This window comes from Onychostruthus taczanowskii, unplaced genomic scaffold, assembly GCF_017590055.1.
Source record: "Onychostruthus taczanowskii isolate IOZ18803 unplaced genomic scaffold, ASM1759005v1 scaffold87, whole genome shotgun sequence".
NCBI lineage: Eukaryota > Metazoa > Chordata > Aves > Passeriformes > Passeridae > Onychostruthus > Onychostruthus taczanowskii.
The window spans coordinates 1645970-1663120 of record NW_024506662.1 but is presented as its reverse complement, the minus strand read 5'-3'; the positions used below and the strand labels follow the sequence as shown (position 1 = coordinate 1663120).

The window sequence follows — 17151 nt, the reverse complement described above, 5'->3', positions numbered from 1 at the left end:
GCCCAGAGTGTACTGCACTACAGCCAGAATACAATAATGTATTCACATGTAGCACTAGCCAGAGAGAAGTTAGTAAACAATTTCCTTTCATTTTTACTGTATTTTGGTGGTCAGTGACCTTCCATAAAATTAAAAATAATCTGTGGCTCCAAGAACCTTTAAAGATGATGTTGGCTGTTGTTTTCCCATTGGTAATCACTAAGCAAACAGCCACAAAAATTTAAAACATCTCCTCTAGCATAGCAATGACAGTTAAGTATTAGAACATATTCCTTCTGATTAACCAAAAATGTTATTCTGCATCTCAAAGGCAGCATAAATATCACGTGTCTGAGAGTCCTATATTTCAGTTATGTTCATCTGAAGACATGTCAGTTAGGTATTTTGAAATATCTTTTGCAGTACAAGATACTTATTTCCCATTTCCAGCTGCTACTTCCCATCTGCTAGACAAATTCAGTCTGACAAAAACTACAGGCTTTACTATGACACTGGAAAACTTTTTTAAAAGGCTAAAAAAGCTGCATCTTACTGATCTAGTGTATCTACCTCTTCTATCCCATACACATCTCTGTTTTTGGTTTAATTGGTTGACTCAAGATAAACAAAAAAAAATTCTTTAAGCTGTGGGCAAACATCACCTTCTGAAGCCAGATATTTCAGTGGAAGTATTCTGTCCTCAAAACTCTCATTTTGAGTGACCAGTGAAAAGGGTTAAGGAAGAGTTAGGTTAGACTAGCAAAGGATGATCTTGGCTGTTCATTGTGCAGAACTAGGTGGGGGAGGAAGGTGTCAGTTCAGCAGCTCTTTTGGTGGAGAGTGCAGTGCCTTCTCAGTAAAGCTGCCATCTAAGCTAGCATGGCAACAGGAACTGTAAGAACTCTGCCTGAGGCCTCTGGGAATTACACACCATTGCTGACTCTCCCTGGACAACCTCATTTATGAGCTAGGGTAGTGGAGGTTTGCCTGATTTAGGTTTTTGTTTGTAAATGTTTTTAAATGCAGCTAGTGACTCATCGAGCTGGTTTGTTTCACTTGCTTAAATAATACACAAAGTCACTTTTAAGTACTGTGTAATTTTTTACCCCTGTCTGAGGTATTTTTCCTCTTCTCTTGGCACTGTTAGGATCAAATAATGTATGAAGAACTGCATCAGTCGCTGTGCAGGTGATACATTTGGACAATTCCCAAAGGAGACTCTACACTGGTGAAGAGTTCTGCAGAGCCTGTTTTCAAGAGGCAGGTTGGAAAGAAGCTGTACTAAATCTATCTCTCAACTTTTTATACTGCACCTGAAAAAATGGTCATCACAACCTAATTTAACTGTTTTCAGAATAAAAGATATAATACATGCTTCCTTCTTATAACCATTTACATTTTCCAAATGAATGATTTTTGTGTTAAAAAGCTAACACCGTTCTGATCTCTTTGGTGCCCTGAATCAGAAATCCCTGAGGCACAGGCTAACCCTTCCAAGTGTTTACACTGCTCTAAATAGCTGTTTTTAACCACCAGAGGAAATTGCTGTTTTCCAGAACAAGGACACTGAAAGAAGCACTGGGAGGACAGAGCTGTGAAAGCAGGCTGGGAAAGTGCTGCACTGGATGTTATCACACCATTAATCATGCATTTTCTGAGTACAGTGACACATGATTGTGCCAGCACAGGTTCTCTGAGCTGCTAACAGCTTCCTTCCACCTTACCAAAATAAACTGCCCACAGATGGGAAGCTGGGAGGGTTACCTAGGAGAGAGTGAAGTTTGGAAGTTGGAGAAGTGCTATGATACTATGATTCAACCTAGGAAACATTTTGATTTAAGAGGTACTTAACAATCTGGTTCCTAATTATTTTTCTTAAACAGATAAATGTTCAAAATTGGGAAGTATCCAAGTTAAGACAAAACACTGAAAAGTGACAGATTATGAAACCTACAAGCCTTCAGGGAAAAACCCCAATGAAACAGTTTTTGTAAGCAACATTTAATCTCCTACTTGAATTCATTTAAACAAATACCCTGAACAACCAGATCTAACTTTAAGACTGAACTCGATAGAGAATAGTACCTTACATCTTAAATTCTTCTCAGAATTGCCACCTAACAAGAAATCTTGCTGCACCTTTTCACCCAAAGATACATGTTTGAAGGCTATCACATGTAATTTACCACCATAGGCTTGCATTTTAAAAATATTGATGATCATAGCAGCTTGTCCTTACCACTGGGATTTTTGCTCAACATGGGATGACATTCCCTGCCTTTCCTAGGGAAGCTGGCACCTCAGTGACTCAAATTCTGACTCATAAGACTAACAAATTAAGTCCCTGGATATAAAGAAGATGATGATGTGCCTGCTTTTAATTGTAAATCAGACTTGAAGCTTCAGCTATGATTCCCAGAAATCCAAGATGAAGCATCATCATTTTCAATCAATACCAGGTTGGGAGGAAACCTCCATGATCATCTGGTTCAAGCTTTCTTGGCAAAAAGCACAGTCCAGACATGACAGCCCAGCACCCTGTCCAGCTGAATCTTACAAGTGTTTGACATTGGGGAATTCACCACTTCCCTGGGGAGATTTTTCACAAGGAGAACAATCAATTAGTGGAATAGTTTTTCCTCATTTCCAATTGGAAGCACCCCTTACCCCTCATCTTTTCCATGTCACTCCTGTAAAAAGGGAATCTCCCTCCATCTTTGTAACCACCCCCCCCCCAGAACATGGTGCTAAGTTCTCTCCCTAACCCTTATTTTCTCAAGGCTGCACAAACAGTTCTCTCAGTATTAACTAATAATACTACAACAGTACCATAATTCACTTCAGTGGCTGAGTGAACCAATGAAAAGAATAAGTGATTTCTGCTTTATGGATGCACAGAGAAGATTCCTGCCATCATACTTGAGGATAGCTGCAGATGATGACCTTAAGCAGGAGTGGAGTCCTGAAGTCCTGGCATATCCCCCTCAGAATTTTCCTTTCTTTTTATGATGATATTCCTGTGTGTGTATGGAGCCAGAAAGCAAAGTAGGGCTTGCAAGGCAAGATCAGGGAGGAAATGCTATCAAGGAGCAGCAATAGCACTACAGTCTTGTCAAGAGTGCCAGCACAAACCAGGTGTATTATTCAAGGTGTCTCATGATCGTTCTTCATAACAGGTGATAGAGAAGTAGGGTGCAGGAGGGTTTGAATGCACAAGAAAATCTGAAGTTAAGGTGAAAGGCAGAAAAAGCCAGGTCAGTCAAGTGTCCATATCCTGTCTGCTTACCTCATCTGGGCTCCATGTGCAGCAAGGAGCAGGCAGGGGTAGGCAGATGAATTCCATTTGCCTGCTCACACACGAGTGTTGCACCCACACTGCTCCTTGTGAGAAATTCTGCTTAGGCTATAGTATGTATCACTAAAAAAACAATGATCCTTTGTACACAGAAAATGGGAACTGCTTTAAGGAAGAAGCCTTTTCACCCAATAGAGACAAATATTTTGTTCTGCATAGGCAGCTAGTGCCCCTCCTAGCAGACATGCCTCGAGGTTTTGCCTGCAGTCATCTTGTTTCTGTTGTGACAAGATCAAGAAATTGTTCATCATGCCATTCTCTCTTTTCCTGAGGCTAGCAGCCTATCAAAACCACAAGAATGAGCCTGTCCCAGAGCACAGGAGATGCTAACGTAAGCAGGGATAGGGGGCAGAGGCAGTGCAGAGGACTGTCAAAAAGAGAAAAAAATTCTGTCTTCATTTTTGGCTCAGTAGAAAACTTCTTCCACATCTTTGTCCTGACTAAAGTCTTGTGTCCCACTTCAGGTTTGATTGTGAAATAGACGATTTGCTAGAGAAAAGATAGTTGCGTGGAGATGCAGGTTGCTGTGCCAAAGGCAGATCCACACGATTCAGACACACCTATTTATCAGATTGTTTTCCTAGGACCTTGCAGAAGCAATGTCCTAGAAGTGGCTCCTGTGCCTTGCAATGAGCAAGCTAAACAGCAGAACTTGCTTTGCTGTAAGTCTTTTGAGACTTCCAAATTAAAGAGTACAGTTTCCAAAAGCTGTGCCAAACTACTTACACAAGGTTGCTGCTTCAAAGTCACTTTCCTCCTCTTAGTCCAACAGGAGTAGGGCAGCCTGCAGTCTGTAGCATTGATGTTATCACCTGTTCAACCTCATCATTAATTAAGGAATGAACATCTTTAAGCTCTGCTGTGGCATGCCACTGCATCTGACAGAAAGAAAAAATGTCAGGGAGGCAGAGGTGAGCCACTGACCTCAGCATCTGACAGTGGCCACTTGCCATGACCAGATCCATGTCTCAACACCTGAAGACCTTTGCTCACTTAGGGAGTTCACCAGAGGAGTTCTGAAACACACAGCTGGAAATCTCAACTGTTGCAACTGACCTCTGGTTCCAGGGAGGAAGCCCTGCCCTGGCTCTGAAACATGGAGCTCTGCAAGCAGACACAGATGCACCCATTTAGCACGTTCATGTCGGGAAGCAGACAGGTTCAACAGCAAACAGGGAATGCCAGAGGCAAGGGTTGTTCTGAAAGAGGAGCAGACCCACGCCTGTCCTGTGGGAAAACTAATGCCTAGTACAATCAGACTCCAGGATGCAGGACTTACTCCACTTAAGCAGTTCCAGATAATTGGGGGCAGGGAGCATTAAAAGCCATGCAAGGACATTTATTCTGAACACTTCAGGTTATTCTAAAAGCCCTGAAGATTCAGAGCTCTGCACAATTTAACTGCAATTAAAATACTTGGGTGACAGTTAAAATTCCTGACTGATTTCACATAAAGGAGGTGTTTTCCAGACTGACAAACTGAATGGAACAAACCCTAATAAACATGTAGAAACACCAAAGTTAAATCATTCCATCTGAATAGATTTAGAAAAAACAATTGAGTTAACTGTCAGGGTTCTTGATGCTCTTTCAGTTTAATTTGTTCTTCACCAGTTAGTCTAAGTTCCCTCCAACTTTCAGATAAAATGTTTCAAAAATTGTACTAAAAGCTTTCTGCCAGGTATGTTTTAATTGTATTAATGAAAACTATTTAAGTCCTTAAAACAATAACTAGATGGTTGATATGTGGGTTTTTTTTTTAAATGTTAGTGTTTCATATTTGTATGTCACATCTTTGGAGTAAACACCATGACACAGAACTTGCATTCATTGTTCATTTAGAATACGTCAAACAAGTCAAGTAGGGCCAGCTGGTCCTAATTACTTTTACCAGTGGTTCAGAAAAGCTTCTGTTTTTTAGGGAGGAAACAATGCTGGTTACCTTTCAAATGATCTGCTTTTGGCAGTTCTTACTACTGAAGTTGGCTGCTAAGGCTTTTTATGTGTTACACAGGAATGCTATGCCTAAGAAGGGTAGCTGCCAATGATTGCAAGAACCAGACCATTGTTTGGATCCAAACTTAAATCTCACTAGCTCAGATTAACCTAATACAGTAAATTGTTCTCCAACAGATGCCCAGTAGCAGAGGTTTCAGAAAGATTATGGCAAGCACAGTATCTCCCTCAGAATTCCGCACCATTCAGTACCTCCTGAAGTGAAAATAATGTATTTATAATTTGAGTTGGAACAGATAATCAAAGTCAGAACACCTTAAAACAACAACTGTAATTTTAAACAGGAAACATAGCAACCTCAGCACTTTTAAAAAGCAGGAATTCCATTAAGTAGGTAACTAAGACAACTGACTATAAATTTTTTACTCTGAACTCTGCTTATCTTAAATATTCATGTAGGATAACTGAATTTCTTAACTTTAGCTCTTAGCCATAAAACTTTGTAGACACTTTCCATCCTTCATCCAGCTATGAATAAATCATCAACACCAAAGATAATTTAAAAAACAAAGAGTGATATTAAGTGGCTTAAAAAGAAACTGGTTTGCAACTTCTTAAGCCTTTACAAGTATTTCAACCCAAGTCAGTTTTCCTCTGTACAGGGAGGAAGGGCAATTATTCTTCACAGGCCATCTATATCACCACTCAATAGAAAGGTCTCAAATCTGCTTTAGAAATACCAAATTTCTCTAAAACTTCAGTCCTTCAGCATAAGAGGACCAATCAAAAATTCACCCAGTATTACTTTAATCTTTGCTTTTTAATTACATGTAAAAATACTGGACAAAGTCTGTTTTAACATTACATTCCACCCTGAGCAACACACGGGCTCTCTCACAGGTTGTGGGCACAATGAAGTCACTCTGTAGGTGGCTGGCAGACTTTCATACCACTTCTATTGCTTAGCCACAGATAAGGGCCCACACTTCAACAAAACACACATTAAAACAGCACCACAGTCGAGACCAAGTTAAGATGTACCAGTACAATCTTTTCAGCCACTCACCTTTTCAAAACAAACAAACACCCAAAAAAACCACCCCAAAATACAGGATTTGAAGGCATCTAAAATTGAGTTACAGCAGCTACAACTTCGACCTTCCTCAGATTCCATCCTTCAGGTTCATGAAGAACATACCACAGAGCCACCTTTGAGATTTAAGGGTTATTTGTAGCCAGGTTTGACTCCTTAAAGCCAAGAAAGCAAATCTGCTGTGCTGAGGTATGGAAAGGTTCTTCACTGTCCAGCACATCTACCTGTTCCCAATGAAAAATTTCCTAGGCAGGAAGTTTGATAACACCACCTCTCACCACATTTTAATACATAAGAAAGACAAGTATTTATGGAGGGTACTGTAGGTTTAGGGGAAAAAAACAAACAAGATTTAACAACCTTTCTGTGTACACAAATCACTATGTACACAAATGGCTAATGTGCTAATAGGCAGTATTATCAGCAGCTGTAGCTAGACCTGTTTGCCAAAATAGTATCTGTTTCAATCCATTCTCTTTTCCATAAAAGCCAAATTTCCAAGTAAGTATAAATATTTATATCTGAAGCCATAGTAACATAGTAATAATTTTTCTTCAAAGATCAGAAAACCCCCAAACTCTCTAAAAAGATTTCTCCAACATCAAACCCCAGATCAGGTATATTAAATTACCTAAATGCCACCTGCTTCTCCACATGCCAACAGAAGCAGCTCAGGCAGTAGGTGGGACCCTTGGAGTTGGCAATATCCTGGAATTCCCCACTTTTTTTTTTCTTTTCCTCCGAAGAAGTCACAGGAGCCATCTCAAAGATACCAGTTTCATTCTGGCAGATTGCTCCTTTAAGGTACTCTCAGTAGAAAAGGTAGAACTTTAAAGCATTGCTTCAAATGACATATTTAAACAAAAGCAGACTGAACATTTCTGTGCAAATTTAGTTCTTCCAATCAGTTCGGAAACATTTTCAACAGAATGTTTAAGTTAACAAACCATGTTAGTTTAGAATTAACAGGTAAGTACAGCATTTTAAAACTAGTCATCTAAATAGCATGTTGAGGGCAGTATAATACATTGAGAACTTTTAAACTGTTATGAGTCAGACAGACATTTTATATAGATTTAACACCTACCAAAGTAAATTCTGTAACAAAGTGATTTTGCATTATGCATATAACACTGATCCTTAGGCAAACAGAGACACATTAAACCAACAAATCTGAGGACTGAGGAATGTTATAGCTGGTTGGAGTCTGCTACAAAATCCTTAAGGATGCATTGCTATGTTGCTGTACATCTTAATTCAGGACACAGGTGAACAGCTTTAGCAGGAAACCTTTATACCAGCCACTTTAAAGCAAGCAGACATTTCAAAGTTTTTTGGTTGCCAGAAGTTTAATCTTGCTTCACTTCACCCTTTAATTGCCTTTTCATGCGTGAATATGGGCTGATTGTGTCATCCATCACGAAGTCATACAGTACTTTTATCCAAGAGTTATATTGGGGCAGGTTGTCATAGTATTCAGCTGCTATTTTCTTCACCTGAAGGAGAAATATGAGGTTTATTTACTGGTTGTATTAACATCAGTTGTGACAACTTTACAACCCTCGAGGTGTAACCTAGTAATGTGTAACAGCACAGGAAGTTTCATTCCAGAAGTTAGATCCTACAGGAAAGGCCACTTGTGCCACAATATGAACATTCCTTGAAGGAAAAAGCACTTCCCTAGTTATTAAATAAATCTGCTGTGAAATTTTTGGAGCTGCCAGAACAAACTCGGCTAACTTTCCAAAGTCCCTTCACCGTGCTGGTGATGGAGCTCACAAAGCAAGCGGTTTGGTTGCTGTTGTGTGTGACTCAGCTCAGTGCTGACTCACAGATCTACAACTAACAGTAAAAAGGATGTTTTATGTTCTAGGAAGAGCTGGTTAACACAGCTATTTTTACACATCGTTTCAAATCTCAGTACTCAGAAGAAAAAAGGCATTTTATTTCTGAGGCATATTTTGTTTCTGAAGACAGACTTCAAAGAATGAATATAAACTGCTTCCAAAGACTGTTCTCAGTTCCACATGTTAACTAGACCACTGTTTAAAGTGAGAGCAGCAGTTCAGTTAGGTGCCCATACTGCTATTTAGGGCCAGCCACTTAAAGCCTTAAAAACATGAATGGAACAAAAAGGATTTTTCACAAAATTCCATAGCTTTAATCCCAAGAATAGTATCAATCTGTACAAGCAACAAACAAAGGCAGGGTATTTAAATGGCTGGTTTGAAGGCAAAGCTTGTTTTGACCCATCACACCTACAGAGTAGTGCACCTAAGCAATGTACTTTTACTCAACAGCAGTAACTCTCAGCTCACCAGTGCTGAGAAATCAAGTGTTCGGTACTTAGGGATCTTTAACACACAGCACAGCAGTCCAATCCAATAAAGTTAACTGCACTATTTCAAAAGAAGGCTTTGTTTTCTTATCAGAGCTGTGGATTATGAGTCCTGCAGCAGAACTGGGTATTCTACCCCTACAATACTTGCAAAAATTCATAGCCTACTTAGAGCTAAAGTACCTATCCAAGAAGTGAAATGCTGGTTCACAGCACAGAACCAAGTATCAAAGGCGAGTTAAAGTAACTTTCACTGTATTTGAAAGATTTAGATCTATTAATAAAAGCAATCATCTAGCTTTAAAAAAAAGAATTACAAAAAACACACAAAGCCTCAGCAAATCAATTGCATGATCTACCTGCCCTGCTAAAAGTGCTGGTGTAGTTGTTTCAGCTGCAGCTCCACCACTGACAACAGAAATACCAGTCAAGTTTGGACTTCACCAGAGGGATGATCTTACAAGGTCTCACTATTGCCAAATGCAATAACAAAGCTGTGAGACCAACACCACAGCTGCTGTCAAATTGCAAATTTGGTATCTGATGAAAAACTGAAGATTCAGATGTAACCCTGAAGCCTGTGTTCCCATTCTTCTACTGGGAAACACGGATACAATGAGAAAGAAGCTCCTGCCTATAAGAAGCAAAGGCTGAAGTAGGAGAAACTTCACCTCTGCTACTCATGACAGGTCTAAGTCCTGGCTTCAGACTCTTAATTCTGCCTGTGCTACACTGCAGAGGTACAGCTGGTACTTATTTAGGGTTCAAAGGCTCTTGCCAGAGGAAACTGAAATGCTGCAGACTAGAGAAGTTATTAAACATTTATCAACAGTACAACAAACATTAACAGTACCTCAAACCCTCTCTTTTCCTCCACCAGAGGATGTCCCTGACAGAAGAGACTGAAGGATAAGCACACATTACAATACTGCCCTTAACATTCCAGTGACAGAGATAACAAATCTCCAGAGTTAACTACAACCTCTTAACTAGTTTCTTGCATACTTACAAACAAGAATTCAGAAGACAGGCTGTAATTACAGAAAGCTAAACTTAGTGCAAAGCTTAAGATGTGTGTTCCCTCCCCTCTCCTTTTATGGAAGAGGACTGAGCAGCAGCAAACTGCAAGCTTCTTCAGGCTATCACTAAAATGCTAAATAATTACCTCCTTTATCACTCAACTTGTATTTTGGGTTTGTTTTTTTTTTGTTTTTAATCTCCCAACTTCCATTCTTCTGTTAGTGTTCTATGTTCAAGCAGGCCTTAATTTAAGAAAAAGTAATAACCTTAGAAGTTAACTTACCAGTGGAAGGCTCTTGCCAGGAATATTGGGGAAGTCATGATGTTCATTGTGATAGCCAACATTAAAAGTGAGCAAATTAAGTGGCCCATAGTAGGAATAGGTCTCATGCCCTTTTAAAAACATGTAATGTTCAGCTATGAAGTGTCCCGAAATCGGGTGCAACCCAAGACCCAGTACTGAACCAGCGAGCATGTAAAAAATGGATTTGACTCCCCATAAATAATATATTGCCACATCAAAGGCCAGCTGAGCCAATAAATTGATTATTTCAAGTCGACTAATGGGTTTAGGATTGATGCAGAGAGGTCTAATGGCATAGAAAAAAGGCTGAAGGACAATCCATATGAACTTCCTAAAACGGGTGCAGAAAAACCAGCCCTCGAAGTTGGTAGGAATATCCACATCGATGCCGTCACCGCCTAGGTAACGATGGTGATCCATGTGGTATCTCTTGAAGGATATGGAGTAGGGCAGACCAAGGGGGAGGTTGGCAAATATTCCAAACCATCGATTCCACATGGCTTTGCTGTTGCCAAAGGCACTGTTGTGGGAGATCTCATGGATAGCCAGAGTCATGGAGTGACTAATACAGCTTCCAAAAACGTAAGCCCAGAAGACCACCCATTTCCAATCCAAGTCTTTAACCAGATAGAATGCAGTCAACTGCGCCAGAACCATCAGCACAACCACCCAGATCAGGTTGTAGTCTGGCTTCATCAATGCTTTTATCTCTGGATGTTTAGCTAGATGGGAAAAAGTTAAATGAAAAAAGTCATTCCAAAGCTCTTCTCACAGCCCACTATATCCCAATTAGATTACAGTTTTTTCCTCCCTTTGTCCCAGTTAGGAATTGTCTGCACAGGTAATGAAAACTCGTGACCTTTCCACTTGTGATATTTACTGCTATAATGAATCATTTGGAATCAAGTCATTTTAGCACTTTTCCGTTGCTCAGCAACTAGACACGTCCATGGCAAGCACCAGTACCACATCCAGCCTCCTCAGGAAGGAAATGGCTCTGAGCCGACAACCCACCCGGAATTCAGAAGGGCTCACGAAGGCTCAGCTCCGAGTTTAGCGCCGCACTCGAGGCCGCTATCCGCCACCCCCGGCCGCGGTGACCTCCGCGCACAGCGGCCCCCGACACCGCCGTATCGCCGTGCCAGGGCAGGGCCAGGCGGGGAGCGGCCCGGGGAACCCGGGCTCTGTTCCGCCGCTCGGCATGGCAGCCCGGGCCGCCGCCGCCCCGCGCCTCGGGCCCCGCAGGCGGCCGCCCCCCCGCTCCTTTCCCCGCTCCTTCCCTTCCCCTCCCCCGCCAGCGCCGCCAAGGCGGCGGCTCCCGCCCCCACGTACGCGGGCCCGGCCCGACTCCGGCCCCGCCGCCGGGAGGCTCCGGGGGCCGCGGCACCCCCGACAAGGGCGGCCATCTTGTGGGGTGTCCGTGCGCGTCCCCCCCGCTCCGCCACGCAGCCGGCGGCAAAAAGCGACGGCACCGCGGACGCCTCACCCAGGATCTCCTTGCGGCGGTCGGCGTGCGGCTGGTCCGTGTAGACCCACTCGAAATCCTCCCTAGCCACAGTGTTCCCCATGGCGGCAGCACAAACCCCCCTCACCGGCTGCCCGCCCGCTGCGCTGAGCCCCCGCTACCGCGCTTTATAGCGCGGCGGAGGCGGCCCGGGGCCCCGCCCCCCCGCCCCGCCCTCGCCGCCCATTGGCCGCCGTCGGCCGCTGGGCGCGCTGCCGCCGCCGCGGCGCCCCCTGCCGGTGGGGCGGGGCGGGCCCTGAGGGGCTCGGGGAGCGGGACAGGAGTAGCACTCAGAGTGGAGAGAAACAGCCCTAAGAGCGGGGAAGGAGCAGCCCTCAGAACGGAGAGAAACAGCTTTCAGAGCGGGAGAGGAGCAGCCCCCCGAGCGGAGAGAAACAGCCCTCAGAGCGGGACAGGACGAGCTCCTCAGGGCGGACAAGAGCAGCCCCTCAGAACAGGACAGAAGCAGCCCTCAGCCCTCCACAGAAGGAGCCCTCAGACGGGACAGGAGCAGCCCTCAGAACGGAGAGAAACAGCTTTCAGAGCGGGAGAGGAGCAGCCCCCCGAGCGGAGAGAAACAGCCCTCAGAGCGGGACAGGAGGAGCCCCTCAGGGCGGACAAGAGCAGCCCACAGAGCAGGGAAGGAGCAGCCCTCAGAGCGGAACAGAAGGAGCCCTCAGACGGGACAGGAGCAGCCCTCAGGGTTGACAAGAGCAACCCTCAGAGCGGACAGGAGCTGCCCTGAGAGAGGAGAGAAACAACCCTCAGAGCGGGACAGAAGGAGCCCTCAGGACAGGAGGTGCCCTCAGAGCGGGACAGAAGGAGCCCTCAGGACAGGAGCTGCCCTCAGAGCGGGACAGAAGGAGCCCTCAGGACAGGAGCTGCCCTCAGAGCGGGCAGGAGCAGCGATCCGCCGTCCTAAACCCGCGTTCCCTTGAGCTGCTGTCCTGGTCTGCCCCCGTGCTTACAGGCCCCTGCCTAAAGGTACTGAACGAACTACAACTCCAAACGCCTGCAGCAAAGTCTCTGTTTCCTTCCCTTCTTGTGGTAAGATATTTGAAGAACTTCTTTGTCAAACTCCTCTGTAAGAACTTCCTTCCCTTTTTGTGGTAAGATATTTGAAGAACTTCTTTGTCGAACTCCTCTGTAAGAACTTCCATTTAATCTGTATTTGTCATAAAACACTGACTGTGGGCAGCTCAGTGAGAAAGATTACCCTGTGTAGAAGCTGAACTACCACTTTCTTGGAATTTTAGTCGTTCACTCGTAATAACCTATATCAGTAGATCAAAAATCCACTCAAATTAATCTAATCAGCAGTAGTGATAAAAACAATGGAGGCTGTTATCACAAAGTAAATTATGCCTTATATCTTCAGGTAGTATTAGTATCTCAAAGTTATGATTCATCACTTAAATTTTACTACTAATAATGAGTACATAAGGCTTATGCCTACAAGCTGCTGGAAGTCCCACATGCAACAGGGCTATTGGAGGGGAAATTCAATCCCTACTTGGAAATGTCTGCAATTATGTGAAGCGGTGGGCAAAGCACAGGATCTATAAAACATAGCGCTTTTGTGAATAGTTTGGTTTGCATTCATTTTAATTACAGCACATTAGGGTGGGATTTAGAAGTGAAAAATGCAGCAAGGAGGTGACACATGGAAAAGGTTTTGCTCAGCCTTTCCCTCCTCAGTCAGAGAATTGAACTGTGCAGACTGGCGCAGCATAAGAGGCAAAGCAGATGTCTAGATTTCATCGAGGCTCTGTGACCTTGCCAGGTTTACTTTTTGGTCAGTGACCATTTCACAATAAGGAAGCTTTGGGGTTGCCAGTGCAGCAGCTGACTGCAGAATCGCTGGGGTCACAAGCGTTTCACTCACTGCACTCCAAACAACACATATAACATTTCTGACAGCGTTCCCTTCTGCTTGGGAGTTCAAATATTAGCACTGCTATCCATCATTTTGCTAAGGACCTCCTCATCCATAGGAAGGATCCTGCCAAAAGGAGTGTGGCAGGAGGTGACAGGAGCACTGGAGGAGTGACAGCACGTCAGGAGTTCAGTACACAGAGGCAGGTTTACAGCACTACAAACATACATAGGTTTGTAAATGGTCACAAATTTCAGTAGGGCAATTAAACAGAAGATCCCAGGTTTATAAACTAAACATTTCAGAGCAGTTAAATAAGGTTTAAACAACTATAAAAATATATTAAATAGGAAAGCTTCGGACAATTGCCCAAGTGTACTGGAGAGCGAGGTGTCTTCCCTATTTAATCACTGCATTTGATCATTCTGTTACATATCCAGATTTATTAGGTCTTCAGCAAGCCAACAGTTTTTGTATCTGGTGTTTTCCATTCCAGAGACAGTGAGATCCAGTACCTACTGTGTCTTCAGCTGGCACAAAGCTCAAACAAGAATCCTGGAATGTTCACTTACATGTGAACCAAAGCCAGGACTGCATCCTTGGAATGGGGAAGGTGAGATCCAGGCAGGAGAACTGCAGGAGTGGAGAGCACATGGACAAGCAAGCTGGCCCAGGTACAGTGCAAAGTAGCACAGAAATGCAACTTGAGTGGAACAGAATAGTTCACAACTAGCAGACATGTTGCTGTAAAACAGTCCAAACTGAATTTACTAATTCATGAGGTAACAATCACTGAAATTTGCTAATTACCCTCTTAAAAGCATCAGGAACACCAAGGAATCAGAAAATCCTCTCCTGTGTTGACACACATTCCATTATATCCTACATCATCCTATTTTCAAGAGGCTCTTGATGTTGAAAATTCCTTTGGCAACCCTAGTGTTCCCTACAATTCACTGTTAGAAGATCTGAGTAAGAGCAACCAAGTTTCTGTCCAATTCTGTCTTACCTTTTACATTAAGAAGTTACATGCAGGCATCCTTTGCAGCATTAATGAATTTGGTGATTAACATGCAATGCTGAGTATCAGGAACTGACCAAGATCCATTTGTTTCCATCTGTTCTTTAATCTGTGAAATCTGCAGGTACTCTTTCTTCCTCCAGCACTTCCACATCCATTAGCCCAGGTCTGGAGGGTCCTTACATACTGCAGTTACATAGCAGCTGTTCAGTTTGGGAAGCAAGACCTTGTCACAAACAGCTTTTCCCTCAAAAAAGTACCACTATGGTATCTTTTCATCTTATTTTCACCATGTTCACTAGGTACACAGATTCATTAAAAAATCCCCAACCTTACTATGAAACAAAAAGCAATTTTTAAGCAAGTGCTATTTTTAGAAAAGCAGTAAAGCTGGTCTCAGTAATTTTAAATTATTTTAAGAAACCAAATACAAGACACTTAAAATTGCTTTCCCTGACAGCTCTGATTTTTCATTTTCAGACCTTGATACAAGTACTAAAACTGAACAGTGGGTGCAAATAAATCATTTTCTCAGGTAATTTTGCAAACTACATCTCAGTGTCACTGTTTTAAGGCTCTCCCTTGAACAGATGATACAATCACCAATCACTACCAACACTACTTTGAGGCTGATACACCAACTCACATAAATGTGCACAGGCATTGAGAGTGAAAAGAGATATAGTTTTACTTCAGGTGATTCATCAGCTTGTTCACATATTGCAAAATTTATCCTTTTTGTTTAACAAGGGACAATATGGTGCCAGAAATTAATGCCTCAGCTGTTTTGTCCAAACTATTACTTCATTGTTTTTTTAACATGTGTATATTTTTCTGGTGTACATTCCAGCCAAGAGCATCTGATGTTTCCTTCTCTGGGATGTGAAGTAGCAAACACTGGTGTACCTTTATTGTGGAATTTCTCAGAGCTGCCTTGCTCCCATCCCCTCTACCCCTGAAGTTTCATGGGCCTCATTCCATTTCACTGGCAGCACATGGAGGAGCAGGATGCACCTGCAATCCTGGAGCACATGATACTTCCTTGAGCTGAAGGTTCCAAGCTGGCATGGTTCCCAGAGAACACTTCCCATGACAACTGGCTGTTGTTTTCCAGCTCAGAGATTCCCCAACACATCCAGAAATTCCCCAACACATCCAGAAATGCTACTCTGGGATATCCTGAAACGATTTGTACACTGGGATGGTGGGGAAGGGGAAATTGTCTGCATATTCTAGAAATTAATAAAGAAACTGAAGTGAAAAATATTCAAAATGTATGAATAAACCCTTTCAGTAAATGAAATTCACGAGTTTATACTTGTTTGGAAGCATTTAACCACAAGTAGCTGGTAATTAGTCCATTGCAGGAATTTTTTATCACAAATAACCATTCAATGAATTTGTATCACATGGTAATTCTAGCCATCATGCTGACCCTTTTGACTCAAAATTGGTTTTTAAAAGTTAAGGTATATGCCAGTATTTTTAAGCTGAATAGCAGGTATCTATCTCCAAGACAGACTTACCTGTAAAAACATTCTGAGCTGTATAAACCAGTAAAAGCAAGTGCTCCTTCAACAGTTTAAGTCTGCTCTCAGACAGCCTTTTATAATTTCCTTGATTATTAAGAAAAATGCCTTTTTTTTTTTTTTTTTTGGAAAGGACTCAAACTACTTGAGAAGTTTATTTGAAAGCCAAATGTCTGTCAAATATTAGGCATTTCTAATGTTACTTCTGGTACCAAGCTACTGTGTTTTAGAAGTAAAAATTGCAGCTGAAGTTTCAGGAAAAATGTCAGTTTACCACGATTATATAATACCTGACCAGACAACTTCTGATTTGTTTAGTGCTTTAAATACAGCCTCTAGATTATGCTGACAGCCATACAAAATGAACTTGCACTTTAACCCACAGCAGTAATATTGAGATTGTAAACAGCTACAAAATGCAGCATTTGCATTTTCAGTGCCATACCAAGTTGAATTCAGAACCACCTAAAGACAAAGCAGCAGCTGGTTGAAAAAAGAAAACGTAAGTCAAATTATAAAGCTACATAGTTTAGTACATTAAAACAAAACCAAGGACAATGGTATTTGTATAAGATTCCAAAAATATACAGATGGCAGGGGGGGAATAATCACTGTACACAACTCTGAGGTGGTTAAAGTGACCAGAGAGACTGAACAGTGCAAGACATGCTTTTCCAGTTACAAGCTCAAAACAGAAGTGCAAAAGAAATTAAAGCTCTGTCTGAAGTGATTTACCTTTTAGGCTAAGGAAAGCTTAGAATATTGTCATCAGTGTTACAGAGAAATTTCCACCCCAACCCCAACACAGACACACAAAATAGTTTAAGTTTTACCATAATACAGCATTTCACTCAAATGATGTCCCCAGAGCTTGGTGACTCCAGGGACACTCTGCAGGTGTTCGGTGTTGGCCCATGACCCAAGTGACGCACAGGCAGCCTCTCCATCCTCCAGCTTTGGCTAACAATAGATCCCTGCCCTCCAGGCAGGGCGAGCGGCAGCCACACAGCCCGGGCTCAAACCTCCTGCCTCCCCGGACCGCCTCGCCGCGAGGAAGCCGCTGTGCTGAAAGCACAGACTGAGTTATGGCTGAGGAACAAAGGAGTTGCTTCACAGCTCTCTGCGCTCTCTCCCAGAGTTTGGAACAGTTTCAGGCAAGTGCTTTTGGCAAGCTGA

At 42.8% G+C, this 17151-nt stretch overlaps 2 protein-coding genes and 1 long non-coding RNA gene across 4 annotated transcripts in view; 2 read left to right on the top strand and 1 right to left on the bottom strand.

The window, feature by feature from the left end:
• The window catches only part of NVL (nuclear VCP like), a 39871-nt gene extending 38518 nt beyond the window's left edge, over positions 1-1353 (top strand). For both annotated transcript variants that reach the window (XM_041425147.1, XM_041425148.1), the window contains one exon: positions 1127-1353. In XM_041425147.1, the coding sequence (XP_041281081.1) occupies positions 1127-1171 (45 nt within the window). In that variant the 3' untranslated portion in view covers positions 1172-1353. The remainder of the gene's footprint in view (positions 1-1126) is intronic.
• Positions 1354-5845: 4492 nt separating this feature from the next.
• Positions 5846-11701, bottom strand: DEGS1 (delta 4-desaturase, sphingolipid 1). Its single transcript, XM_041425149.1, has 3 exons — positions 11532-11701; positions 10025-10767; positions 5846-7879 (listed from the first exon to the last, which is right to left on the bottom strand). Exons 1-3 carry the CDS (start codon positions 11611-11613, stop codon positions 7733-7735), a joined length of 972 nt encoding a protein of 323 aa, XP_041281083.1. The 5' UTR covers positions 11614-11701; the 3' UTR covers positions 5846-7732.
• A 398-nt stretch (positions 11702-12099) lies between these two features.
• LOC121346942 lies at positions 12100-17075 on the top strand. Its single transcript, XR_005954146.1, has 3 exons — positions 12100-12596; positions 13922-14099; positions 15297-17075. It is a non-coding gene; the product is annotated as an uncharacterized LOC121346942 (long non-coding RNA).
• Positions 17076-17151: the final 76 nt, after the last annotated feature.